The sequence below is a fragment of the Naegleria fowleri genome, assembly GCF_008403515.1.
Source record: "Naegleria fowleri strain ATCC 30894 chromosome Unknown tig37, whole genome shotgun sequence".
NCBI lineage: Eukaryota > Heterolobosea > Eutetramitea > Acrasida > Naegleriidae > Naegleria > Naegleria fowleri.
Window position 1 is genome coordinate 311,679 of NW_025407969.1, and position 26,323 is coordinate 338,001.

The 26,323-nt window shown below is 36.8% G+C and overlaps 12 protein-coding genes across 12 annotated transcripts; 3 read left to right on the top strand and 9 right to left on the bottom strand.

The window, feature by feature from the left end:
* Nucleotides 1–55: 55 nt before the first annotated feature.
* Nucleotides 56–3,961, bottom strand: FDP41_004440 (uncharacterized protein; the record flags this gene model as incomplete). Its single annotated transcript, XM_044707855.1, has 6 exons — nt 56–2,188; nt 2,246–2,573; nt 2,627–2,877; nt 2,938–3,331; nt 3,399–3,700; nt 3,791–3,961. 6 exons carry the CDS (start codon nt 3,959–3,961, stop codon nt 56–58), a joined length of 3,579 nt encoding a protein of 1,192 aa, XP_044561254.1.
* A 165-nt stretch (nt 3,962–4,126) lies between these two features.
* Nucleotides 4,127–5,791, bottom strand: FDP41_004441 (uncharacterized protein; the record flags this gene model as incomplete). The annotated part of the gene is made up of 1 exon (XM_044707856.1): nt 4,127–5,791. One exon carries the CDS (start codon nt 5,789–5,791, stop codon nt 4,127–4,129), a length of 1,665 nt encoding a protein of 554 aa, XP_044561255.1.
* A 63-nt stretch (nt 5,792–5,854) lies between these two features.
* Nucleotides 5,855–7,363, bottom strand: FDP41_004442 (uncharacterized protein; the record flags this gene model as incomplete). The annotated part of the gene is made up of 2 exons (XM_044707857.1): nt 5,855–6,202; nt 6,284–7,363. 2 exons carry the CDS (start codon nt 7,361–7,363, stop codon nt 5,855–5,857), a joined length of 1,428 nt encoding a protein of 475 aa, XP_044561256.1.
* Nucleotides 7,364–8,189: 826 nt separating this feature from the next.
* Nucleotides 8,190–10,505, top strand: FDP41_004443 (uncharacterized protein; the record flags this gene model as incomplete). Its single annotated transcript, XM_044707858.1, has 1 exon — nt 8,190–10,505. The coding sequence occupies one exon, from the start codon at nt 8,190–8,192 to the stop codon at nt 10,503–10,505; it is 2,316 nt and encodes a 771-aa protein (XP_044561257.1).
* A 27-nt stretch (nt 10,506–10,532) lies between these two features.
* FDP41_004444 (uncharacterized protein) lies at nt 10,533–11,075 on the bottom strand (the record flags this gene model as incomplete). Its single annotated transcript, XM_044707859.1, has 2 exons — nt 10,533–10,760; nt 10,866–11,075. 2 exons carry the CDS (start codon nt 11,073–11,075, stop codon nt 10,533–10,535), a joined length of 438 nt encoding a protein of 145 aa, XP_044561258.1.
* Nucleotides 11,076–11,140: 65 nt separating this feature from the next.
* On the top strand, nt 11,141–12,167 carry FDP41_004445 (uncharacterized protein; the record flags this gene model as incomplete). Its single annotated transcript, XM_044707860.1, has 2 exons — nt 11,141–11,372; nt 11,557–12,167. The coding sequence occupies 2 exons, from the start codon at nt 11,141–11,143 to the stop codon at nt 12,165–12,167; spliced, it is 843 nt and encodes a 280-aa protein (XP_044561259.1).
* Nucleotides 12,168–12,202: 35 nt separating this feature from the next.
* On the bottom strand, nt 12,203–13,438 carry FDP41_004446 (uncharacterized protein; the record flags this gene model as incomplete). Its single annotated transcript, XM_044707861.1, has 3 exons — nt 12,203–12,841; nt 12,893–12,959; nt 13,053–13,438. The coding sequence occupies 3 exons, from the start codon at nt 13,436–13,438 to the stop codon at nt 12,203–12,205; spliced, it is 1,092 nt and encodes a 363-aa protein (XP_044561260.1).
* A 259-nt stretch (nt 13,439–13,697) lies between these two features.
* Nucleotides 13,698–13,991, bottom strand: FDP41_004447 (uncharacterized protein; the record flags this gene model as incomplete). Its single annotated transcript, XM_044707862.1, has 1 exon — nt 13,698–13,991. The coding sequence occupies one exon, from the start codon at nt 13,989–13,991 to the stop codon at nt 13,698–13,700; it is 294 nt and encodes a 97-aa protein (XP_044561261.1).
* A 461-nt stretch (nt 13,992–14,452) lies between these two features.
* Nucleotides 14,453–17,519, bottom strand: FDP41_004448 (uncharacterized protein; the record flags this gene model as incomplete). Its single annotated transcript, XM_044707863.1, has 3 exons — nt 14,453–15,363; nt 15,559–15,600; nt 15,677–17,519. The coding sequence occupies 3 exons, from the start codon at nt 17,517–17,519 to the stop codon at nt 14,453–14,455; spliced, it is 2,796 nt and encodes a 931-aa protein (XP_044561262.1).
* A 1,101-nt stretch (nt 17,520–18,620) lies between these two features.
* Nucleotides 18,621–19,769, bottom strand: FDP41_004449 (uncharacterized protein; the record flags this gene model as incomplete). Its single annotated transcript, XM_044707864.1, has 3 exons — nt 18,621–19,055; nt 19,225–19,356; nt 19,401–19,769. 3 exons carry the CDS (start codon nt 19,767–19,769, stop codon nt 18,621–18,623), a joined length of 936 nt encoding a protein of 311 aa, XP_044561263.1.
* Nucleotides 19,770–20,258: 489 nt separating this feature from the next.
* On the bottom strand, nt 20,259–21,257 carry FDP41_004450 (uncharacterized protein; the record flags this gene model as incomplete). Its single annotated transcript, XM_044707866.1, has 1 exon — nt 20,259–21,257. The coding sequence occupies one exon, from the start codon at nt 21,255–21,257 to the stop codon at nt 20,259–20,261; it is 999 nt and encodes a 332-aa protein (XP_044561264.1).
* Nucleotides 21,258–21,993: 736 nt separating this feature from the next.
* FDP41_004451 (uncharacterized protein) lies at nt 21,994–26,191 on the top strand (the record flags this gene model as incomplete). The annotated part of the gene is made up of 6 exons (XM_044707867.1): nt 21,994–22,192; nt 22,299–22,588; nt 22,653–22,712; nt 22,768–25,054; nt 25,135–25,716; nt 25,767–26,191. 6 exons carry the CDS (start codon nt 21,994–21,996, stop codon nt 26,189–26,191), a joined length of 3,843 nt encoding a protein of 1,280 aa, XP_044561265.1.
* Between the last annotated feature and the right edge of the window lie 132 nt (nt 26,192–26,323).

Sequence of the window (26,323 nt, forward strand, 5' to 3'; positions counted from 1 at the left end):
TGCAACAATAATAATTATTGACACATTATTTATTTCGAATTCAAAATGAGTAGTATTATTTGAAGAAGTCTCCAAGTTTTGAAACAGTGGCGTCATCCAGGAAGGATGTCTTCTTTGCACTCTTCTTTTCTGTTGATGGCTGTTGATTAAGAGCAAGAACTGATTTTGTTTTCGATGGTGCTCCCTTGTTCATTCCACACACTCCAGAGAAGAGAGCTTTTGCCTTTTTCTTTCGTTCCTTTTCATCTTGTGTTTGCGTGAACACATCATCAAAGTGTTTCACTTTTTGTGGTGTCAAGGTTGGAACTTGAATCAAAATGTCCTTCATGATATTGGTCTTTTTTCGAAGTGAGGCATAAATATACGAAATTAAGGAGATGATGGAATCCTGTAATTGTTCATCTACAGTGGTCATCAATGATTTGATGAGAGAAAAGAATAACTCTCCTGCAAATAAATTGGTATAGTTTTGAATTTGTGAGTTGCTAAAATATCTAACAACTCTGTCACAAATAATAACACACTTCACCACACTTGTTGGATCCAACATGGCTGCTATAATTTTGCAGAAAAGCATAACAATTAAACCAATAAGATCAGGACTCGAGATTACAAATGTGCAAATAACGTCTGCCTTTGGCTTGAGATTGTCCTTTGAAATTCTAATGGAATTTGTAGCCCTCAAGAAAATATTCACCAATACGGAGCACAATTCTTTGAGGTGTTTTTCTTTCACAATTTCATCTAACACACCTTCGTCACCACCACGCTGAGAACCTGCTTTATCACATATTTCATTTTGTGCTTGTTCAATTCTGGCGGTCATTAGTGATAAAAGTGGCTTCAATATTTCAAGAAGGAGAGTGTTATGTAATTCTGCAGGACAAGCGTCAAAGAAGCTCGAAAAGAAATTACTAGTCAATACGGATAAATCTCTAATTGTCACAAACTCCATGAAGGAAAAAACAGATTCTGATAACATTTGGAAAAGTTGTGGATTTCCCCAGAAACGAGCTTTCTCGCAATATTTACATGCTTGACCTAGCAATAAATAGGACAATCTTCTCAAGTTTGTGACAAAATAATGAACCTTATGTACGGCATACTGTTCTTGTGTCACTTTAGAAGCAACAAATTGTTCTCCCTTGGCCATATACTGCTCATCAATTCCAATATGTAAAATGTACTTTCGCACTTGTTCAGGAACTAATTGCTGTCCTTGAGGTGTATAGCACATATGAATTGTTCTAATTAGAGAAAGAACATTTGGTAACACTTCTAAAATATATGCTGAGATAGGATATTTGATTTCTTTTGTCTGTGGATCGATCATTCCCATATCTTTGGGATTTTCAGGCATTCTTTCTGCCAAACTGGTCACTGTTGTAAGAATGTGGAAAATTCTACCCTTGATCTCTTCGAGCTTGGCTTTTGTTTCTTGGTTTGGTTCTGGAATAATTCCAGCTGCCTTGTAAAGTAGCTCTACAGATCCGCACACCTCTTGATACAAATTAGAATTCAATTCATTGATTAATGGGCTCAATAAATAATCCAAAAATTGGCATTGTTGGTTCAAATCTTTCCATTCATTGCTAATAACAACAAATGCCTCGTACATCAATATCAATTCGTTGCTTAGAATTTCTTTCTTGTTCCACAGCTGTTCAGCTTGATCTACAAATTGCTTCAAATATTCTGGTAAATCTTTTGCGTTTGCTTGGCATAAGCTAATGAAGGTAGTATGTGCTTTCTGTCTGGCAGTAGAAGTATCTTCAGTTAACTCTTCAACAGCTTTTCCAGCTTCCTTTGAAGGTCGGAATTGCATCTGTTTGAATAAATTTGTGGCAATTGCAGACAAGGATTCCTTATTTCTCTTATTGAGGTGAGAGAACGACTTGAATAATCTCACAAATATTGTTTGAATGAGTGCATCTTCTGTTGAAAATTGAAGGCAACGCCCAAGGAGATACATCTCTGCCTCAATAATCCGTTCATCTGCAGAAACCTTATCGTTAGTTACAGATTCAATAACCCACTCATAGAAAGTCACAGCTGACTCCCACATAAGATAAGCATCGCTAAAAACGCTACAGTAACCATTTGGTCCCTTATCATCTTTTGGATCGGGTGTATTGAGTTTAAGAGCTTGCTCAACTTCCAATGTAGCAAATTTTACACTTTCAAATGGCTAAAAGATGGAAACAATGTTTTTCAAAGTAAGACAATAATAAATGTAATTACTTACAACTCGTTGAGTGATGTATTGAATGAGAGATCTAGCCTGACTTCTCATAGAACCATGAACATGGTAGTACTCTTTTTTATCCTCAAAATCAATCAAACTCAATTGGTGAGTGAGATTATTCTCAAATCTGTCCACATCTGGATTTCCTATTTCTTTAGTAATCTTCATTCTAGTTACCTGCAGTAAGGGTTCAAAATATTTGCCAAGAAATGGTGCATTGCTAAATGGTATCTTTGGATTACTTAGCAGTCCATTCCAAACTACAAGAGTATCATTGAAAATAACAATTGATGGATGCTTGTCAAATTCCAAAACCACTGTCAAAAAACTATTGAAATTAGTTGTTGTTAAATTATAACCAAATTAAAGTTTTGCACTTACTTGTCCACAATTTCTGTATGTCTTTCATTCAAATATTTGAGCTGTTTTTGAGAGAATGTGACAAATAGTTTGGAGAGAACCTTGTGGAATTCATATTCCTCCTCAAGATTATTAGGGTTAGCCTTACTTAAAATTGCCCTAGCATTCTCGCATAATTTTGATAAAAGTAAGGACATATGGTTAGCCATGTTCGCCTCTTTTTTGGTTCCCCATGATACATCGACAAAAGAAATCAAACACTGGCCAGCATCCTAGTTATTATTGATAATCATGGAATTATGAATTTGTTAATTATGGAACTTTAAACGTACCATCTTAAACTCATCCACATGCAATAAGCTTATCCAAATATCAATAATATTGTGATTAAAGAAATGAGCTGGATCAAGCCAGTCACTAACAAATGCCATGCTCATATCCAAAAGAGCTCTTAATAATTTTTGATTGATCATGTATGACTTTTGGTCTGTTCTAGCCTTATATGCTCCAAAAGCGGCATCAAACAATCCGAAAGTCATGGAGAAAATATCAGGAATTTTTGGTTGTAATTTTTCTATGAGCTCTCTTCTCTTATTTGGAGACATATCTGTTGAGAAATCGCTGGTTAAATCTTGTGCCAAGGATCTCAAAGCGAAAATTGCAATTTCACACTGAGTTTCACCTAATGATGTCAATTTCACAACATTTTCCAAAATATCTGGCAAGCTATTGAATATGAAAAATGTTGACAAGACTCAATAGTTAATTCGTTTTTGCAATTTTTTGAACTTACATTTTAGGCCATGACAATTCAATGATTGATGAAAAAATAGAAGCCAATTTTTCTTTGATAAAGAGCTTTTCTTCTAGCATGTGTCTTGTTCCTCGGGCAGCATATTCCAACAGTAATTGAGATATCCGCGACCGTGTTTGAGTTGTTTGAAAATTTACTTGTACTCCAGGCCATTCCTTTGTTACGATATAATGTAAAATTTGTAACCCGAAGTGTCGAACCTCTTCAGGTTGACTATCTACAACGAAAGCCCAACAATATTCAATCTTATTCTGATTCGTTTGTTTAAACTGCTCCACATACTATAACATTAATAGAGTTCGGAACAAATTTATCATCATCATTCCAACATTCCATTAAATAATAACATTCTTCATCATCACGGAACATACCTGTTGAGCCTCCATTCTTTGTTGGGGAGGTGATGCAGCATTATGAATCACCTGAATCGCTTGCAATAACATTTGATAGGTTGGGTCTTGAGAAATGGCATTGTTGGAAGTCTGTTGGCCAAAAGCCTGTTGTGCTGGTTGTTGTGGTGCTTGTCCAAAATTGCTCAACATTTTTTTTCAGGTTTTTTTTGCAATTCTCGCGAGAATTGGATTTTCTGTGGCTCTTTGGATTGGACAGGAATTCCTTTGAAGAGAAAACCTCTCGAATTGCTCTTTGTGCATTTCTCTCTCAAAATGCATCTCAGAGGTTCAACGCTGGAACAAAAACATGGAGTTTTATTTAGATCTTTCTTGAGAAGAAAATGGGGATTGGCCTACTTGAAGGAAGGGTTTGGTCACTCTGGCAAGTGCATGTTCTGACTGGAGAAACGAGAGGAGAAGTCCATAATTCGTAATTGGCACTCCAGCTTTAGCAAGGTCAGTGAGTCGAGCGTTCATCTTTTGTTTATCAATCATACAACCTCCGCAATGAATGATTAATTTGTACTGAGAGAGATCCTTAATTAATTGATACTCCCTTCCAAAGACAGTATCCACATGAATGGCTCCCTTTCCAAAACGTTTTTCAATAGCTCTCGGTATTTGAACTGTTCCAATGTCATCTGCAATTCGATTGTGATTACATGCCTCACACAACAGAACAGAATCTCCAGCTTTAAGATTTTTGAAGGCCTCAATACCTTTCAAGAACTCAGGTAATCGACCAGAGCTCATAAAATTGATCATGATCACACTAAAAGTAGTGATATCCACAATAGTTTCCTTTGTTTCTGGATCAATGGTCCACGGATGCACAATATCCATTGCTTGTGAATCTGTTATTAAGAGTTTGAGCTTGCCTCTTTCTCTGAGCGATTTTACCATATCAACAAATCGCTTTCGTTCCTTCTCCACCAGAGCTTTATCGTGACTTCTTGCATGTTTCAAATTCATACGATACGAAAATACATTGCTGTACTCACGAAGAAGATATTCGTGAACCATCGCTTGTGGCTTTAGTAATCGTCCAGAAGGAGTTTCCTCATCCATTGGAATGTTCAGAAAAACAGTGCTGTCTTCCTCCATTTTTGGAAGAAGCTTTGTTGGCAATGGAGCTGGACCAAGATCGGCTCTCGATTTGCTCTTCCTATATCCATCCTCAAGAAATTTGATACATTTCGAGTGAGCGATTTGAGATTGTAAATCCACACAAACAGCTCCACAAAACAGTTTGTTAACTCCAGAGGACTGATCGAATTCATTGATCTTAAGCTCTGTCTCAATACTGTCTAAATTGTCACTAAAATTGTCAATCTTTGCCTCAGCTCTCTTCTCCTCTGAAACATTGAACAATACGCAAAATGGTTTGCCGTATTTTTCACATTCGTTCATGAGCCATTTACATTGAACAATGCTGCTCGAATTAAAAGGGTCAATGACAATCACAGCCAAGTCTGACTCTTTCAAAGACGTGATTGTTTTTTGTCTCTTTTTTTCTCCCAATTCCGAAGCTTCATCTGTACCTGGAGTGTCAAATAATTTTGTTGGTCCAATACCATGAATTTCCATTGTTGTAATCTTTACATCAGCCGTGGTTCCTGGTGTTGCATCCACGATACTGGTGTTTGATTTGGTAAGACAATTCATGAGCGTTGATTTTCCGCTATTCATTGCTCCAAAAATTCCGATGTTCGTTCTCTCAATGTAAATGCTTCCAATGGACTTTGTAGAGGATGTCTCTGTTTGATTCGGAGTTTCAACATGTTGAGACAAGTTTTTTGAAAAGAACCTCACATGATGTAGTTTGCAAATAGAATCCGAACAAAACTGATCGAGTCGGCTCTTCGTTCGATGCTTGACTAATCCGCCCTGAAGCAATGCTCGGATCACCTGGCTGCTGTTGTTGTTCTTCTTTAAAGACTTATTGAGGAGGTTTGTTGCTGCTTTGTTGAGTGTATGCATTTTTTTGTTTTCCAAAAACGCACTGGTTTAATGTAGGGACCAAAACAGGAAGTGAGATGCTCCCTAAAAACTGAGGTTGAGAATTGAGATTTCTGGAGGACAGAATAATCGCATGGGATAATGAGTGCCTAATCCGCTGGAAGTATGTACAAATTGCTTTCTGTCAATTTTGTAAGTACGGAAGATGAGCTTGATAAAATTTTCATCTTCACTGGAAGCAATATTGATCTCTTGTTGAAGAGATGAAACTCTTTGGTGGTGGTGAAACACTCGATCGATAAGGGTAGAGTCATCTTGCCACTTCAATTCAAATAAACCAGTACCCCACTCCCAGTATTTGCATACATTTAGTATTCTCTGTACTATTTTCAGTTTGCTGATCTTGTGCCTCACAAAAGTCCATAGCGTTGCCTTGAATTGTTCAACATGGCAGAGAAAATTGCCATGGGCATAGGATTGTTAATGCAACGCACCATGACCAATACTACAAACCTTCTTGTACAAATAAATGATTATTGGAATTATTGGAATGTAAGTAAAGACTCCCTCATTCATCTGGTGGACCTGTTCAAAAGAAAAGTGAATTTGCAAGAAATGATCAAATGACACATCCTTAATGTATATCCTCCAAAAGAGAGCTAAAACATTTTTCAAAATCAAGGAAGGTATGGGGCAGCATACTTGTCCTCCATGTGTATGACCACTGAAGATCATATCAAAATGAAATATATCATTCTTTATCCAAGCAATTGTGTCCGGGTTGTGGCTCAATAGAAATCGTAAAGTGTTCTCTTTTACAGGATTTTCATTGAGGTGTTTCACAATTTTGTGATAATTTTCCCAAAAGTGGGTGTTGTAAAAATCAAGAAATCCATAAATTTCAATATCAAAAGATGCATCTTCTGTAGCTTTTGTAATAGTCGTAAAGAACTTGTGCTTTGTGAATTCAGAGTGAGCATCCAAAACTGTGATAGCAGTGCTTAGCTTTTTAATGAGAACGTCCCTGTCTTTTTCAGAGCAATGTCTCTCGTCATGATTTCCCAATACTGCATAGACTCCGAGAGAGCAATAATTGTTAAGCTTTGACAGAAAATTCTCAATCATCCAATCTATATCAATATTTGAAAAATCTTCAAATATATCACCAGTTATGACAATCAAGTCAATATTCTGAATATTTTCAATTTCTAATAGTATTTCATTCAATTGTGAGTGGCTGATCCTATGATATCGAATATTTCTTCGTAACCATCTCCACCAAGCGTTAAATTTTTCAAATAACGAAAAGTGGTCATCATTTAAGTTTTTGTTATCTTGGCTACCAGCAGGTATCCTATAATCAAAATGAAAATCAGTTAAATGAACAATTTTTAGTCGTCTTTTGTGATGTGTTGACTCTCGGATATGGTCTGAGTTTGATAAATTAATATAATGTTCTTTTATGTACAAGTAATTGAATGCATTCAACAATGGAAACGTTATGAATTGAAATAATTGTTGCATCATGATTAAAATTTCCACCCAAACAAGTCCGAGAATAGAGGACTTTTGGTGGTTGGCTTTTTGCATCATTTTTTTGTAAGCTTTTGTGCTTCTTCAGAGAGTCTCTTTCTGAATGTGAGATCACGGAAGGAAAATAGGAATTTATGTCATGGTTAGTCAGAAATAATGGTTACATCATGATCGAAATTTCCATCCAAACGGGAAGCAAAAAGCAATTTTGAAGTTGGAGGTATTTTCCGTGGCCCATGACCAATAAACAGTGGTGATCAGACTTTGTCGAAGCTTTTCTTCTACTTTGAAAAAGTTCCTCCTTTCAAATTCGGATGAATGTCTAGTTTCAAACAAATTTGCTTTGCTCCTTATCAGTTCTTTTCACTGAAGTCAAACGCTCCAACAACAATCCAATTGGGCGTTCTGTGTTTCTTTGAAAAATCCTTTTTTCGCATTTTGTCTCATCTCCCTGTCATCAGCCTAAAAACAGGCTTGCAGTGGTTGTGTTATGCGTAAAATTCTTGGTCTCAAAATCAAACTCAAAAAACGCTCTATTTGGCCTCTGAATCTCATCATCAACAGTTGGCTGTATTTACGACGACTCACACCCTATCTTTCCTCGTGCGTGTGTAGCAGGCGCATTCTCCGTTTTCATGTTGTGGTGCTGAATACCAACATACACGAAGAGCACGTCCCTCTTGTAATTGGTTCCAATCAAACAACGTTTATTCAAAGTTCACGTTCGACAGATCATTCCCATCATTACCTGTTTCTCTCTGTGTACATATCCTTTTTCATTATTCTTCAACACCTATTATTCGCTCTACATTAATTTGTAATAGCCAAATACACTATTGTTTATTAATTCCTTCTCACATCAAAAACAATAAGCATCATCATCACGATGAACAATAATCATATCAATTCTTCATCATCAGCTGCCTCTGATTCATCGGATCCAAAAAGGATGAATCACCAAACGAATGGACGCGTCCATCTTCCGCCACGAGCATCAAATTCTCTCTCAAATTCCAACAATCTCCTTCTTTCCCAACAACAAACACCCTTCATCATTGATAACAACAAGAACTACTCCAATTTAAATTTCAATCAAATGATGCTCAACAATCAAATGATGATGAGCAACCCCATCTTCTTTCAAAATCATTTACTCTCCCAACAACAACATTTGAACGGGATCGCAACCACCTCCGTCAATAATAACAACAATTTACAACCAATTCAAATGCCCATCACGATCATCCCAAACAATTCTCAAGCCACAACAACCACAACAATGGACAACAATGCAGTTGATGTGGACGACTTTGCTTTATTCCAACAGGAGCAGGCCAAGCAATTCTCCTTTTTTCAACAACAACAGGCTGCTATGTTTTTGCAAATGGCAGCACTTCAACAACAACAGCAACTTGAAACTCTTGCGAATGGAGTGTTAGGTCCGTATATCCATGCTTCTCTCTCGAATTCAACGAGTTCATATGGAGGAGAAGATGACGCTGCATCATCATTACCCATGTTCATCCCCACTTCCACATCGCCATCTGTAAATATCCTCAACAACACCAACAACACTCCTGCTCTTGATCTTTACTCAACTTCACCAATGAAAGATTCATTATTGAGTTCAAGCCCATCCAACCAAATGTCTGTTTCTGTTGATGGTCACTCAACGAACACAGATACCACCAACAACAACGATCCAGAAAATGAGGACAAAAGAAGTCAGATGTTGACGGCAAATCAAAGAAGAACTGGTCCTGTGAGACGATCAAAAAAAGGAGGTTGGTCAGAGGAAGAGGATGAAATGCTTCGTAGGGCCGTGCAGCTCTATGGAGGAAAAAATTGGAAGAAAATTGCTGAAACACTTCAAAACAGAACTAGTGTGCAATGTTTACACAGATGGCAAAAGGTGCTCAATCCGAATCTTGTTAAAGGCCCTTGGACAAAAGAGGAAGATGAAACTATTCTTCAGCTTGTAAAAACCTACGGAGCAGAGAATTGGAGTATGATTGCTTCTCATTTGCCTGGCAGAATTGGAAAGCAATGTAGAGAAAGGTGGTATAACCATTTAGATCCAAGTATCAAGAAAGAGCCTTGGACTGAGGAAGAAGAACAGTTGTTATTGGAAGCTCAACGCAAGTTGGGAAACAAATGGGCAGAAATTTCAAAGCAAATTCCTGGAAGAACTGATAATGCTTGTAAAAATCACTTCAACTCTCTGATTGCGCGTGAAAAGAAAAAAGCATCATCAACAGATTGCCCAATCACCGAGGCTACAACTAAGAAAACAAAAAAGCCCACTACCAAGAAAGATGACACTTCCTCAAGGTCTAAACACAAAAGATCGCTCTCAGACACTGTTTTTTATCAAAACTTTAAGTATGAGCCAAAGGATTCTTTGTTAGCTCCTCCTACGTTGTCACCAATGGCAACATCGAGTAATTCTGGCAATAATTCTCCCAGATCGAATGACCAGCAACAACATTTACTTCCACCACCTCATCCATCGTCTCAACCAACTATTTTTCCCACTTTCATTAATCCATCATCGTCGAATGTTACTCCGTTCTCCCTCAATTTTCCATTTTCCAATACGAACGTAACACCTTTAGTGATACACAATGGAAATATTATACAACAAAATGTCATTCCATTATCAAAAGAAAATGTACAAAAGTCAACGGCGCAAGATACTCCAAGCCAATTAATAATACCAAACATCGATATTACCTCGCCAAACTCAACAGCTACTCCAAGCGATCTCTTCCATGATGCTTCTGCTTTTGATGCAACAGAAGGACCCAATTCAGTTTTATCTGATGTACAGGACACTCTTATTAACCAAGTTGGTTCAAGCTTTACCAACTTTGACAATTTTGAATTTGAAAACGAGGTATTAATTCATGAGAATAGTAATGAAGAAGGAAGCAACAACAGTGCCACAAGTGGACAAAAGAATGCTAGACCCTCTACAGTATTTGATGAGGAAATGGACTTTAATGATATGGACGAATCAGAGCTGCATAACTTTTTGGAGGAGGACGATGAAGATGAACAGACAAACAGTGGTCTTTTACCAACAGCATTTATTGAACTTGATAGCAGACAAGTGAAACGAAAGAAGTTCAACCATATTTTCCATAACAGATCTATTTCATTTGACGTTTCGCAATTACAAAATAAGGATCAATTTTTCTAGGAGGATTTATAATTTGTGTACATTTATTTACAGTGAGTAGAGGAAGGGGGTGTACCTTCTGTACGCGTTACTATCAGGGGGTTTTTGTTCTCGTATTGCCCGATAAACAGAAAATTGTCTTGGAATTCCATATTTCAGTGCATGACGATCTCCTTTTTTCCACAATTCTAAAGCATACCGACCTGCTTCCAATTCATTTAAGATCAAATAGGGGCTGTAGTCATCTTTTGTGGCTTCGAAATGCGTTCTTAAATTCTGTTCGTGATCAATGTCATGTTGTTGTTGTTCAGTTATGAAGAAGTACAGAATAATTTCACACTTATTTAAGAAGAGATTGGTCGTCTTGCTCTTTTTACTTACCTGTTTGCTCACTTCTCGGAGAGCCAAAGGGAGCGTTCGATTCAACTCTCGGATCCATTCCCGATAAAGAGACAAGACATTAGGTTTTGAAAATTTTTCAATAAATAAATCAACATCATTTCCGAATTGTTTCATCAATTTTCTTCGGTAGAGGCTTCTCTTGAATTTGCCAAGAGGTGAGAAAAAAGGTGTCTTGGATCCATTCGACATCATCTTCTCTTATTTTTTAATTATATAAATTGATAAAAGAATTATATTTGAAAGAATAGCAAAAAATGAAAACAAAGGAACAAATCATGTTTGATATCACCATGCCAATCTCTTCTGTGGATGATTTATCGGAGAGTGATCGCTTAAAATTAAAGGATTACAACCGACAAGATGAAGAATCAAGCAGTACAAAATTTGAGAAAATTATTCCAATATCGGAAGAGGAAGAAATTCTGATTATTGAAATTGATGACAAGACTGGGACATTGGAACGATTAGACATTGAATATGGAGAAGGTTTGTTATCCATGAATAGCCAACTCAACCTTCATCACCATTATGGAACATATAACATGTCATTACCGCTCATCCATTTGATGTATATACTTCTCCGATGATAGTTTGCGAGAGGGCAAGATTTGTCTGAGTGAAAGGAAGAAGAGAAAACGAGCTGTTTTAGATTTATCCAATTTTAATACAGATAAAATTAATATTGAGAAAGTGTTAGCCCGAAGAAAATGCAAATTTGATGACGAAGATTATGAATATTTAGTACAAATAGAAAATTTTCAAGACAAAATTTGGGTTTCACAAAAGTATTGTGAGAGACAAGGAAAGAAAGCTTGGAATACATTTCAAAACCAGTTGAAAAAATCAGATGAAAAAAGAGGGCAACTACTAAGGGAGGAAAATCTCGTCAACTCAATCTCTAATACTCTAATGAAAATTTTAAAACGTGAGGACAAGTTAAAATATCTAGGCTCTTCAGAGAATATTTCATTGGAAAGTATTCCAGGTGTGATAATTTCTGAAGTGATAGAAGAGCATTTACACGAGTTGATTGAGCAAGCAGAAAGTATGAAAGATGAAGAAACAGCACCATCGATAAATTTTGACAAAATTGATAATTCACTGAAATCATGCATCGATCAATATGTAGAGCATTATTTCAAAAAAAGAGAAGTAACAACATGCACTCCAGCAACTACGTTAGAAGAAATTAACAAGAAAAAACTAGCAAAAGCTCAAGAGAATATCAAAATGAGGAATGAGCTGGTTAGATTTGCAAAATATATCAATCAGAGCTTATGAATCTTTGTGATATTCAGGGCCATAAACTGGAAGGTTTATTCCTCAATGGACTCACTAGATGAGTCGCTGCTGTGTGACACATTTGTTTCATCTCTTAATTTGCTTTTTCTTTCTTGAATTTCAGCAATTAACTTTTCCTTCTTTTCTTTGAATTCCTTTTTAATACGCTCCATTTCTTCCATTAAAGCTTGTTTGTAGTTTTCAACTATTTCCGAATTAGCCTTCGATATTTCAGCCAACGAAGTAGATGTTGAAGGAATACCTTCTTCCACTTCTTTAACATCTTTTTTGGGAACACTTTTCAGTAAATCCAATCCAGACTGAGATGATCTCATTTGGCTCAGTGTGCTCCTATCAAACGGAAGCTTCTCTTCAGGAACAAACTCTTCATCAATGTATTCTCTCTTGTTGAATTGAAAGAGATTCGTCAGACATGATTTTACATAACATTCTTCAAGCTTTAGAGGGTTGTTCTCAATATTGAAAATTGTGATGCTTTGTGGGAGTTTATCAAGATCGCACTCCTCTATTAAATTATTAGATAAATCCAAATATTGAAGTTTTTTGTTTTCCACTAACTCGTCTCCTATCTTCTTAATTTTGTTGTCGAATAGCGCCAAGAAAATTAAGTTAGGAAGATATCTAAACTCGTCTGTTAGTTCAGAAATATTATTCTATTCATAATCAACCTAAATATATTGATGTCCTTAATTGTAAACACTTACACACTGAAGATATACATGAGTGAGGTGAGTATACAAATCCAAATTTTCAATTTTCATTATATTACATCTATCCAGTTTTAACTTTTTAATCATGAAAAGTTGATTAAATCTGAAAACAAATAAATTCTCTTAAAAACTTTTCAACAAAACTTGTACTTACAATTCTTCTTCATCGTTCGGAATTGAGCTGAGACATCGTTCAGCAACAAGTTTGGTACTAATCCTTGTTGGTTTTACAGCGGTTGATTCGTTAACCCCTGTCATTCCTCTCTTTACATCTCGTTCCATATTTTCTAATGAATAAAACTCTGTTGTTGATACTTCGTTTTTTTCGTTCATTTCCTCGCTATTACTCTCTTTTTGGCGATTCGTTACTTGCTGTTTTCCAGCACTTGCTGGTTTTGATAAGGGTGGGGTTGAAGAGTTTTTGATCGGAGTGGCTCTTGTATTTCTCCTACTACTATCATTCGTGATGTTGGAACTCAATCCCGATGAAGAAGGCTTCTTTGTTTTGAGTGGTTGGTTGGTGGTTGCTTTGGCGCTCATTTTTTTATAAACGACTACAAATTGCCTTTTTCGTGAATAAATTAAAAAAATACGTAAACTATTCATACGATCAATTTTTTGAATAACAACCAAGAAACAGAATAGTTGCGATCCGAGGGTGTAATTCCAACCCAGTGAAAGAGTACATGCACCACCTTCAACCAAAAAATTGAATTCGATGAAGCGCTTTTGCAATTAACTCAATGTCCTCCACTCTTTACTGATGGATGAATTCCCTTATGGGTTCAGTTGTACAAGTTTATCTTCTTTCGTTAATTACCTGTTTACACTTGACACAATATCCATCTGCAGAAGAGCAGCATCCACTCAAATACACATATCCTTCTTCTGCATCTTGTAATAATGAAGATGCTGGTTTTCCTCTCACACTCGGAATGACAAATTCATTGCTCTGACACTTGTTGCAAGAAGGAATTGTTTTTTTTGGCTGTATGAAATAGGTATTGAGATAGTATTGCCGTTTTTGTGGATTTGGAAAATATTGTGTTGTTTGTGTTGTTGTGGAAGAAGAAGTGGTACTTGATGATGACATTTTTTTAGGTGTTGAATATTAGTGAATTCCAATTTGGTGAACATCCTTACTATTGTCCGAACACTCATTCATGCATTTAAATGGGACTCTTTTAGAAACAGATTCGAAGAAGAAATAAGGAATATTAAGAGGTGTTCCATCAAATCTATAATTCCTTTCCGCCTTTACGCTCACTATATATTAAGAAATCTGGTTCAATATTCGAGCTGCTCTGTCCATTTGAAGCTTTATTTAATATCATTATGAATTGTTTAATGATCAAATTCATCAAAAACTAACACAAGCAAGAACTGGCAGTTCTGCTCTTTATCTTTTCAGAAATTGACAACAACTTGTCAAAGCCAATCCCATGCCGTGTGACAAATAAGTTTGGAAGAATCAAAGAGTAATGGATTCGAAATCTTTTTTGTATTCATTAGCTTTCATTGATGTATAAATTTGTCAAAAATTACAAATTGAATTTAAACGCACATCCAAATCAATAACAAGACAAGCATGGAGACGAACATGCCAAATTCTGACATTTTCACCGTTTGATGTGCTTGATTGACTTTTCCATTACCTTCTGTAGATCCAAAAGCTTGAGGAGCAATAGGTGAACTCTTCACTGCATAATTACCACTCACCACCAAACTAAATGTTTGAGCTCCCTTATTTGTCGATTTTGCAAAAATGGAAATGGTCACATTGGTCTGAGATGGAATATTATCAATGGTGACACTTTCTACCGTGTTGGTAGAATCATAATTGGCATTATTGGTGAGTGCCATATTTCCATAATAGATGGAGCTTCCAATAGTGACCTTTAAATCAATATCATTGATGATTCGTTTGGTCGAAGAAGCTTTGGAAGTGACAGATCCTGGTAAATCATACCAAACCAGAGTGACCTTAATGGTTGAGGATGGTGAGGTTGTCACTACATTGAAGGAAGTGTTGGTATTTGGTTCCAAACTCATTCGATTCACAACTCCTATATTTCCTATTAAGGCAACTGAGGATGGATCTTGTTCAATTTTCAATACTCGTTTCAAATTCACTCTTCCATAACCATAAAAATTATTTGGAACTTGAAATTGTGAAAGACCTTGTGGATCGAGAAAGGACGACAATGAGACAATTCCATTCATCTTTTCTGCCGAGTGAATGAGCATTGCCTTCACAAGAGATCCACTCAATGTCTGTGATGGATTCTTGTTATATAATTCAAAAAATACAAGTTTCTCATTATTGTTTTGTGTTAAATATTGTCGAATGAGGGCAGCAGCTCCTGCAACTGCAGGTGTGCTCATGGAAGTTCCAGACAAACTTCGAATATTGCAACTCATGTTGAAATGAGCGCTATAAATTTCTTGTCCTGGAGCAACAATGTCTGTCATCAAGAGAGAGAGAACGATTTGACACACAAACACGAATAGGTATATGAAATTCAATGGAATAATAAGGTAAATGTTGATGATTGTAAAAGTTCATGGATGATTCAAACAAGTGATTAATCATGATCATGGTCAATCAGAGAGTCATCACTTGGTTAAAACAAAACAACAACACACATGTTCCTACCTACCTGGCTTAATTCTTCCATCCACAGTTGGACCTCGGGACGAAACTGTTCACATTCGAAACATGAAAATAGAAGAGGTGAAATGATCATTCACTTGTCATCATTTCAACCATATACTTACATGCACTCAAACTTTCCATATTATACACAGTCGTATTGACATTCTGTGAAATGGTGAGTTTGTAATATTCGGTCGTGGAATAAGAAGATCCAACAGTAATGGCATTCTTTGCTGTAGCAGGATCGTTCACTGTAGAATCATACGAATAACGTCCATAATTACCAGCAGAATTGACATAGGTCAACTCATCATTCTTACTCAACACAGAGTCAATAGCAAAACTTTGTGAATTATATAAATTGCAGTAATGACAACATCTTCTTCCATTGTAGGCAATACAGGAACTGTCGCTAACTGGAGATTGTGTTCCATTGGATAAAAGAGTATAACAATTACAATCATAATCACAATTATATGGATTTGCACAACTCCAAGAGTTTGAACTCACTCTCACACCATTCGAAAGTAATTTTGGAAGCAAAACTTGAAGGTCAGTAATAGTGAGACCAGAAGAGGCTGAAGATTGAGCATCGACAATGTAGAGCTTGGCATCTTTGGCAACTCCAATTTGGTTATTCACACTTGTAGAAACAAAGGAAGAGGGATTTCCAGCAATGGTTCCAGCACAGTGAGAACCATGTCCACTGTCATCAATTGTATTTCCATAACCATTCTGAGTATCAATGTAGACAATCTTTCGATTATTAAGATTTAAGGTAGTATAGGTCTCTCCTTGTGCTGAGAAGAAGCAATGATTTACATTGACACCAGTGTCTGTCAGTGCAATTAATTCTCCTTTTCCGGTAATTCCATAATTCCACAAGTATGTATTGTTGGTTCCTCCTGATTGAATTACTTGGTTGGATCCGTAATTATCGATTTTATAGGCCACACCCCGAGTAATAGAGTCGACAGAATCGAGAGATTTTAAATAGCTCAATAATTGTTCTCCCAAATGTTCTGAAATTTCACTCCACAGAATGGACAATGAAGGAATCATTTTCATAGCATTCTCAATGGTTTCACGCATTTGCAATGTTCGTATTGAAGGATGGTCTTTCATTGATGTATCTCTCTGTAGTAAATGCCAAACACCTGTGTCTAAATTTTTGAGAGAAATATGAGCTCTTCCATTCTCTTTAACTTCCCAATTTAATTCAAAATAGAATGAAATCTTTTCTTCGAGCCATTGTCGAACTCGATCCATATTCTCTCGAACAAGTTGATGTGAAGGTAGAAAATCGTTTATCATATCCTCTGCGAGAGGAGTGTTGTGCAATTGGTGAAGTGTTTCGAGTAAATTAATAGTTGTGAAATGTTTCATCAAGGTATTGGTGTACTGAGTTTGAAACCAACTTTTCACATGATTCAACCACAAAGAAACGTCTTGAAATTTCCCAAAATTAATTTGCAATTCTCCAAATTTCAAATCATCCAACGTGAGTTTCGAAAAAGTTGTCTTTTCATGTTCTGGAACTTTCTTAATCCATTCCACATGTTGCTGAATAAATTTGTTATTTCCTAAAACATTCAATTGAGCAAGTGTCAAACGAGTGGTAAATATTTTATGCATATCTATGCAATGTTCATCATCGGAAGACCAAAATTGAAAGTCATCACGATAATCTTTCTTATCCATGAGCTGAGCTAATTGTTTCAAAACCATACTTGTCATGATGATCTGATTGTATAATTTCACATGAACTCTTATGGAAGTAGACGCAACAGATTCATCCATAATCTTTGTTAATGCTGAAATACCTTTCTGTTCTTGTTTATAAACCTTGATGAGCGACTCTAGATTGGAATGGATCAACAAATTGGGTTCCTCCTCTTTCAAATAGAGAGAATGAATTGCAGAGACTCCCGAGAGAGACCATAACAGCACGGCGATAGAGACCATGATACACACGCTGAGGATGATCATCGTGGTTGAAATGTTTCTCTTCCATACAAAACACGACGACGACCGCCACTGAAGAGTGGTCCCTTCGGTTACCGTCCCTGTCGTCATCAAATCTGGCCACGACATGAAAAATTTTTTTTTGAGTGTGTAATATTGTGGTGCCATGAAAGGTATGTACAGGCAAATATGGAAGGCAATTTCCGGAAAATAAAACTTCTTTCCTGGCAAGAAACCATTTGCAAGCAAGACTTGCAGAAGAAATATGATGTCCCATGGCAAGAGAAAGCAAACCAAATTTTTTCACCAATGTCTGCAAGACCAGTCGTTACATCCAACAACAACAACACATGGCACATAATCAACACATTGTTGAAAATACCTATTGCAACTCTCAAAAAGAGGATTATGATGACAACGACGTAGAAATTATTGAACCCAACTCATCCACCAGCCACAACATACATTATCACGACCAACCTTTGATCTTTTCAATTCCATGATTAATCCCTGTTTCGGAGGACCAGTCATCCAAAAGTTGGGCCAAGTTGTTTCAGAAGACAATCATGAGTAAGAAGTTTAATAGTGCTCTGTGGAAAACAAAGTAAATACATTTCAACAACTTTCTCCACTGTTCTTCTATCAACACCAACAATTTCAGCCACTTTACTAAAAATTTGATGTATTTCATATTGGTGAAGAATATTGAGCCTGCGTTCCTCTTCAAGAGATTCACCAGGAAGGTACATTCTTCCGTGCTTGTTAATTTTCATGGAAATTTTCTTTGCCTTGTGTGATTTGATTTTTCTTGGATGGCAGGTCAATTCCACCAAGAGAACTTGGTTTTGCTTTGCTTCAATGTCAATTTGAAAAAATTAACGGTTTGACTTTTGACTTGGCGCGAATTTTCTTGACTTTGCTTTTTGGTGTACATGACACCTTTCATGGCACCACAATAATCGAGCGCGATGTATAAAGAGCAAAACATGAGTGACGTTTGAATGTGGTCGATTGAGATTCTTATGGTAAATGGCTGATACCAACATTTAATATAACAGTTAGGAACTCTTTTCACATCATCAGTTAGGGCTTCTCATCAGGTTATAATGACCAAGTGAGCAAACCCATGATGGTGACCATCATCATGCACAACATGACCATCATCTTGTGTGAAAAGAATGCAAATTCTACGGAACGTGTCGCTCCAGAAGCAATCAACTTGGTTGTAAATGTTCCATATCCATATGGATTGGTGTACAAGACAACACTACAATTCGTGCATATATCCTTGTTATCACGAACCCAAACGAGAAAAGTGACTGCATCTCCAATCACTGCATGGACTTCTGAATTTTTAATACTCGTGTATTGATCATCGGATTGTTTGTAAGAGATGTATTTTGCTGCACCGAGTTGAGTTTTGACAAGTGTTTCATACGTTGTTCCAGAATAGGCACCAACGACGACATTGGTTTGATTAAGGTCTTGTAAGGTCTTGAGAGAAAGAGTTGGGTCCTTATTGGTTCGAATAAAAGCCTTTAGGAAACAACACAATGTGGAAAAAGTTCACATTCGCGTTCACATTCATCCATATGTATGTATATACATTCATCCATTCCATATATATATATATAAATATATAAATATATAAATTTCAATTCGAACTCAATGAAAAGAAATTCAACCACAATGAAATTGAACCTACCTGAGAAGTCATTCCATAATTGCATTGAAAATGTGCCACTGCCTTTCTTGCATCCGTTGGAGTCGTATTCGATGAAATTAAATCACATTCTCCCGAATCGACACCATTCTTCATGGTCTGGAAAAAACCCAACTGTGAAGTATTGAGATACTTGAATTGCACTTGTAATTGTGTACCATAGCGGGCATTAATTTTCTGAACAATGGTATTTCCATACACATGACAAGAGCTTTGCGATTTGCGAATGGATTATTATTGGGATATTTCACAGGATCATTGACACAACCAGGGACAGGGAAATACATTAAATTGAAATAAGAGTCCATGAAGGTTCGGTCGACAATCATTTCCTGAACAGCAGCATCAAAGGCATCGGTATAATCTTGAGAGACTGGAACGGTGTGACTTTCGTAATCAGTGGTAATGGTTTGACCTAGAGTGAAGGAAGTGGTGGTGGTGAATACAGTAAGAATGAGAAGAATGAGAAGAAATTTGAAACTAGAGAATGGAATGTTTGAATGTTTGAAACAGACACGTGTGGTCATGATAAGGATGAGGTGGTGGTAGTGGCTGTTGCTCTTGTTGTTTGTTGACTATACGGTTGGTTTTTTTAAAGATGTTGTTGAATGGCCATGAACTGGAACGAGAGAGGATGTCCAACGTTGGAAATCAGAGGCCGGGTCTGCATCGTCATCAAAGTTGAATCTCTCACATTTCACACACTCACTCACATGTGTCCTCTCTCTGGATCTCAAGATTGCGTAATCGCATGCGCTTTGAATTCAATTCGCCGAAGAAAAGGTTGCCCACGCCGTTTGTGAAAATTGAAGAAGGAAAGTGTTAGTCGTGTTTATTTCTCTCAACACGGCCGTGTCACGGTTTCGGAACAATTTTGCATCTCATGGCAATAAAAATCAAGTTTGACGACAGGACACGTCGAAAGACCTTCCTTTTTTCTTCTATTATACACCACATGAACAACATCCACAACGCATCTCGATTCATGAATGATGTACGACTCATCAATGATGATGTTATAGGATGTACATCATCCACATGACCATTCCCAAGAACAACAAATAACCACTCCAAGTGTTCATGAAACAAGAACCACAATAACTCCTTGTAGCTGAGGATGAAGCAATAATTCTATTCGTCGTAAACGTTCCATATCCATAGGGTGAGTTATAAAAATTCACAGTACAGTTCTGACAAATCGATGGATTCTGTTTCACCCAAATTAAATACGTCACTCCATCTCCAATGACTGCATGCACTTGGTTATTCTTAATAGCATCATAGGGAACATCACCATCATCGAGTGGGACATATTGAGCAGCAGAGAGTTGAGTTTTTATGACATTCTCATAAGTAGTCCCTCTCGAAGCACCCACCACAATGTTGGTCTGATTGAGATCTTGCAATGTTTTAAGAGAAAGATGAGGATCCCTATTGGTTCGAAGGAAAGCCTGTGAAGTCATTCCATAATTGCATTGGAAATGAGCCACTGAGACTCTCTCATTCGTTGGAGTCACATTGGAGGAAATTAAATCACATTCACCTGAATCGACACCGTCTTTCATTGTGTTGAAAAAACCCTTTCCAGAGGTGTTTAGATATTTGAATTGAGCTTGTAAGTTCACTCCATAGTGAGCATTAATCTTCTTGACAATGGTGTTTCCAACCATTCGCTTGACTTCCAAATAGGGAGAGATGACTCCAGTTTCCATGCACATGACAAGAGCTTTACGATTTGCAAATGGATTGATCTGTGGATATTGGACCAAATCTTTCACACAGGCAGGAACAGGGAAATACATGTAATTACGGAAGGCATCAATGAAAGATTGGTCAATAATCATCTCTTGGACGGCAGCATCGAAAGCATTGGTATAATCTTGTGAGACTGGAACTGGATGGGTTTCATAGACAATATCTTGTGCCAGAGAGGTCGATGATGACCACAGGGTGAGGGAAAGGACAAGCACAAGAGCAACAAGAGTGCTCCTCATGAATGAAGGAATCTTGTTCATGTTGAGAATGAGTGTTAGAAGAGTATTATATTTTGTTTTTGGATGGAATTTGGTATCACACGCGCAACATTCACTATTTAAATGAATGGACCAATCCATTTATTGAACTTATCAAATCCAATGATAACACCCTTTGAGTCTCTGTTTGCTGTGAAAGAGATGCGTTTGGATAGTTGAGAATCTGCGGATTTGAGAGTTGATCATTGATGCAGTGGATATAATGAACCAACACTTGATTTCTTTGGTCATCAAGTCCGTCAAATTGGATCCACAAATATTGACATGGTTGTTCCTTGACGCATCTCTCTTGGTATGATTAGTGTTCAATGAATTGACTATTTCAGCTGAAGTCCATTGTAAAATGTTTGGATTGGGTTCTCTAATCCTTATTAATATACCACGACTCTTATTCAACGGAATTTTGTGTCAAAGAAGGCAAGCGAATAACACTTTACAAAATTTTTGAACGTATTGAGGGCAGGTCCAAGGTCCATGAACCATTGGTTTTGCCTCAATCAGTTTTTATTTCAACACAAAAGGTGCATGATTACAGTTTCATTCATCATCCTTTGTTGAACCCAAAAGATTTTTTCGAATCAAATCGTAAAACGTGTTGCTCAAAAAAAATTCTCAACTTCATCTTTTTTGGAAGTTCATAGTGAGAGTTATTGCTACTATTGTTATCAGAGAAAAGTCATCAAATATTGTTGGGATATTGTTGAATAGACAAAAATTAATGGGCAAAAATCAAAATACTAGTTCCGAAGATGGTGGCATGTTTAATATCTCAAAAAGAGAAAGCAAAAAATATTTAATGGCGGATACTTCTTTGCAGTCTATTGAGCTGAATGATGATGATGAGAACAATGGTGGGTTATATCATAGCATCACTAATCAGGGAAATGATTCCACGATGATTCCAACAAGCTCAGTCGGTGCGTTTTATTATTGAATTTATTTCGAACATTAATGTTGTTTTGTATGATCCGAAATCGGATTTGAAAATCTTCAAAAATTATGAAATTGGATCACACAAAATAGACGATGGAGTAACCTATGAAGCCATCATGGCAAAATACACCGTATCACAAAAGGCCTCAGAGAACATGGATAAGGACGCTATGGCTTCCCAAAAAGACCTTGATGAAATTCATACAATGGTTTATTGCAAACCACTGAAATTCAACTGGTTCTTATTCTTCCTTTATTATTTATTGGCAGTTTGCTCCTTTGGATTGTTGTTACTTCTTTCAAGATGGTTTGTGTGGCTAAGAGATCGGATGACTCATTTGGAATGTTCAAATGCTGAAGCTGACATTGTTTTTATCAAAGTATGTTTCCGCAAATTGTTTAAAATGGCGAATAACTCAAAATTGTCACCAATAATTACTATAGAGCAGTACTGGAGCATTGACAACCTGTAAAGTCAAAAAGCATGATTTGAGTGCACATTCAGTAAGTGTTGATGAATGATTGAACGAAATTTTCATTGAATTTTAATTAAATTTAGAGTGGTTCGCACGAAACAAGTATAAGAATATTCACATACCGTTATGTGAAATATATTTATGACGTCAGTGAAGATAAATTCAAAAGGCTGCAATTTAACACATCTCTCCCTTACACCACTATCCACAACGAAATGTCTTCTGGATTGACTCCACCAACAAGAAAACTAAGAAGAATTCTTTTTGGAAAGAACTTGATTGATATTCCAGTTAAAAATATTGTTTCGTTGCTATTGGATGAAGTGTTACACCCTTTTTACATTTTCCAAATTATTTCTGTTATTATTTGGCTAGCTGATGAATATTGGTCATATTCTTGCTGTATTATTGTTTCTGCTGTTTGTTCAATTATTTTCAGTTTGATTGAGACCAGAAGAAATTTACTTAAACTAAGAAATATGGCTCATTATACTTGTGAACTAGAAAGAGTCAACAAGAATGGAAGTACTGAAAAGGTTTCTTCTGAAGAGCTTGTTCCAGGTGATGTCATTGTGTTGAGTGATGGCATTCTCTTGCCCTGTGATGTCTTATTATTGTCAGGACAATGTATTTTGAATGAAGCAATGTTGACAGGAGAGAGTATTCCAGTCGTAAAAACCCCATTACCCAACGAAGGAAGTACAAATTATTCAGTGGATGCAGATAAATCCAACACTCTCTATTCTGGTACTCTTATTGTACAGACCCGTAAATTGGGAGATGCAAAGGTTTTGGGAATTGTTTGCAGAACAGGATTCGACACAGCAAAGGGTAAATTAGTGTTGTCTATTCTCTTTCCTAAACCATCCTCATTCAAATTCTACAGAGATTCACTCAATTTTATCGGAGTAATGTTCATGATTGGAATGATTGGTATTCTGTATTCCATTATTAAGCTTGCTCTGTCTGGCGTTCCATGGGACAATATTGTGCTAAGAGCTTTGGATGTGATCACCATCACTGTTCCTCCTGCATTGCCAGTGGCCATGACCACTGGAATGTCTTTTGCGGTTGCCAGGCTTAAAAAATCAAAGATCTTTTGCATATCTCCACAAAGAGTTAACGTGGCAGGTATGATCAAATTGATGTGTTTTGACAAGACAGGAACTATCACTACCGAGGGTCTTGATCTTTATGGTGTTCGGCCAGTTGAGGGCAATGAATTTTCAGAATTAATTACAGAAGAGTGTGTGGCAAATGATTTTTCTGATTTTAACAACCTCTCTGAAAAGAAAAAGCTGATGCTTTACTCGATGGCATCATGCCACTCATTAACGTATGTGAACTTTGAATTAGTTGGAGATCCTTTAGAAGTGAAAATCTTTGAGGCCACCAAGTGGAAACTTAAGGAACCTAAAGCCTCTGATTACATGTTTGAGTCAGTAATTCCAACAGTGGTACATCCGCCTCATCATAACCACCACAAACATGAACTTTCAGAGATCGAAGCCCAAGAAATCGACATCACCAAACTTCCTTTTGAACTTGGTATTTTGAAGAAGTTTGAATTCAAATCTTCTCTTCAAAGAATGTCAGTCATTGTTAAAAATTTACAAGACAACAAGACATATGGCTTTGTGAAAGGCTCTCCAGAAATGATGCAAAAATTGTGCATTCCTGAAACATTACCAGCTAACTACTCCAAAGTACTTTATGAGTATGCACACAAGGGTTATCGTGTAATTAGTGTAGGATACCGAGAGCTTTCACAGACGTGGAAAGCTCTCCAAAAAGCGTCCAGAGAAGAGATTGAATGTGACTTGACATTTGTTGGATTTATTTGCATGCAAAATAAGCTGAAGCCAGATTCAAAGAAAGTTATCCATTCATTGTCTAATGCTGGTATCAAAAGCGTAATGGTTACTGGTGATAATGCATTTACAGCTATTAGCGTTTCCAGACAATGTGGAATCGCCCGTCCTGTTGGAAAAGTTTTCTTGGGAGAGCTCAAAGAAACAGATTATGGGTCCTCTAATCAACAATATATTGATTGGAAAGATGTTGATGGTGATGATAGATTGGATCCAGAAACCTTGCTGCCAGAAAATCCAAACATTGGATTCGATTATGATTTAGCGATCACAGGCAGCGTATTTGAAAGACTAGTTAAGGAACATACTTTCAAACTGGAAATGACGGGAAGTACAAAATACGTGAACGTTGAAAAGCCTTCCGTATTCCATAGAATGTTGTTAATGTGTAAAATTTTTGCCAGATTCACACCAGATCAGAAGATGAGACTTGTTGAAGAATTCCAAAAGTTAGAATATTTTGTTGGAATGTGTGGTGATGGAGCAAATGATGCAGGAGGTAAGTATCAATCAGAATTAATATTATGTTTTAATTATATTTTGTGGTGTCCATCTTAATTGTCATGTACTATTGAATAGCCCTAAAAGCCGCTCATGTTGGTGTCTCATTGAGTGAGGCTGAAGCTTCTATTGCAGCTCCATTTACTAGTTTAAAACCGACTATTGCATGTGTACCACAGGTTATTAAGGAAGGAAAAGCTGCGTTGGCCACCAGTTTCCAAATGTTCAAATTCATGATGTGTTACAGTTTGATTCAATTCTTTACTGTTGTTTTACTCTATGACATTAACAGTAATCTTGGAGATAACCAATTTTTATGGGTTGACGGCTTGGTCATTTTCACCATGGCATTACTTATGGGAAGAACAGGTGCCAACAAGAACTTGGTGAAAAACAAACCCTCCGCATCTCTTGTCTCTCGAGAAGTGTTTGTTTCAATGGGGTTCCAATTTTTCCTTTCTGTCATTTTCCAATTAGTCATGCTCGACAATTTGAAGAAACAAGGATTCTTCACACCACTTGACCCTCATCCTGAAACTAAGAAGAACATTCGATGTTTCGAAACCACAGTCATGTTTTTGATGTCTACATTCCAAACTTATAACACAGGTCTGGCGTACAGTATTTCAAAACCATTCAAAAAATCCGTCTACACAAACAGTAAGTATTCGAAGAAGCATTTGTTTTTGAAATGACACTTGTGTGCACAGAACTCTATTTCTTCCTACTCATTATCCTATTCATTGTTTGTTCCTACACCATTCTATTCCCTGACGTTAATTTGAGTTGGTTCTTATATTTGAAGAGCATGCCATTCTATTATCGAGTTACAATATTTGGTTGTGTGCTTTTCCATATGTTATTGAGCTACTTATTTGAGAGATTTTTCATTCTAGGTCCTGGAGTGAAATGGCTACGAATGATTACAGTTCGACCTATTATTACGTTTGTTAATCGTCTTAGAGGTAAAACCAAACCAATCTCCAAGAAAAAGAGACTCTACGGCAAGTTAAAAGAGACCATACGATCACCAATAATGATGACATCCAACGCAACCCAACACATGGAACATGAAGCTATCAAGAAATCTTCCAGCTCGACTTTCCAAGATTCTCCAAACGTAGAATTGGTATAACAACTCCTATTTGGCAGCCACCAATAAATGGAGCGTTTGAACAAACTCGACAAAGCACTGATTTTCTTTGTTCAACATCTTCTCTGTGCTTTGAAGGAGCATTCACTTGGTTCAAATTCACTCTTGGTCCGT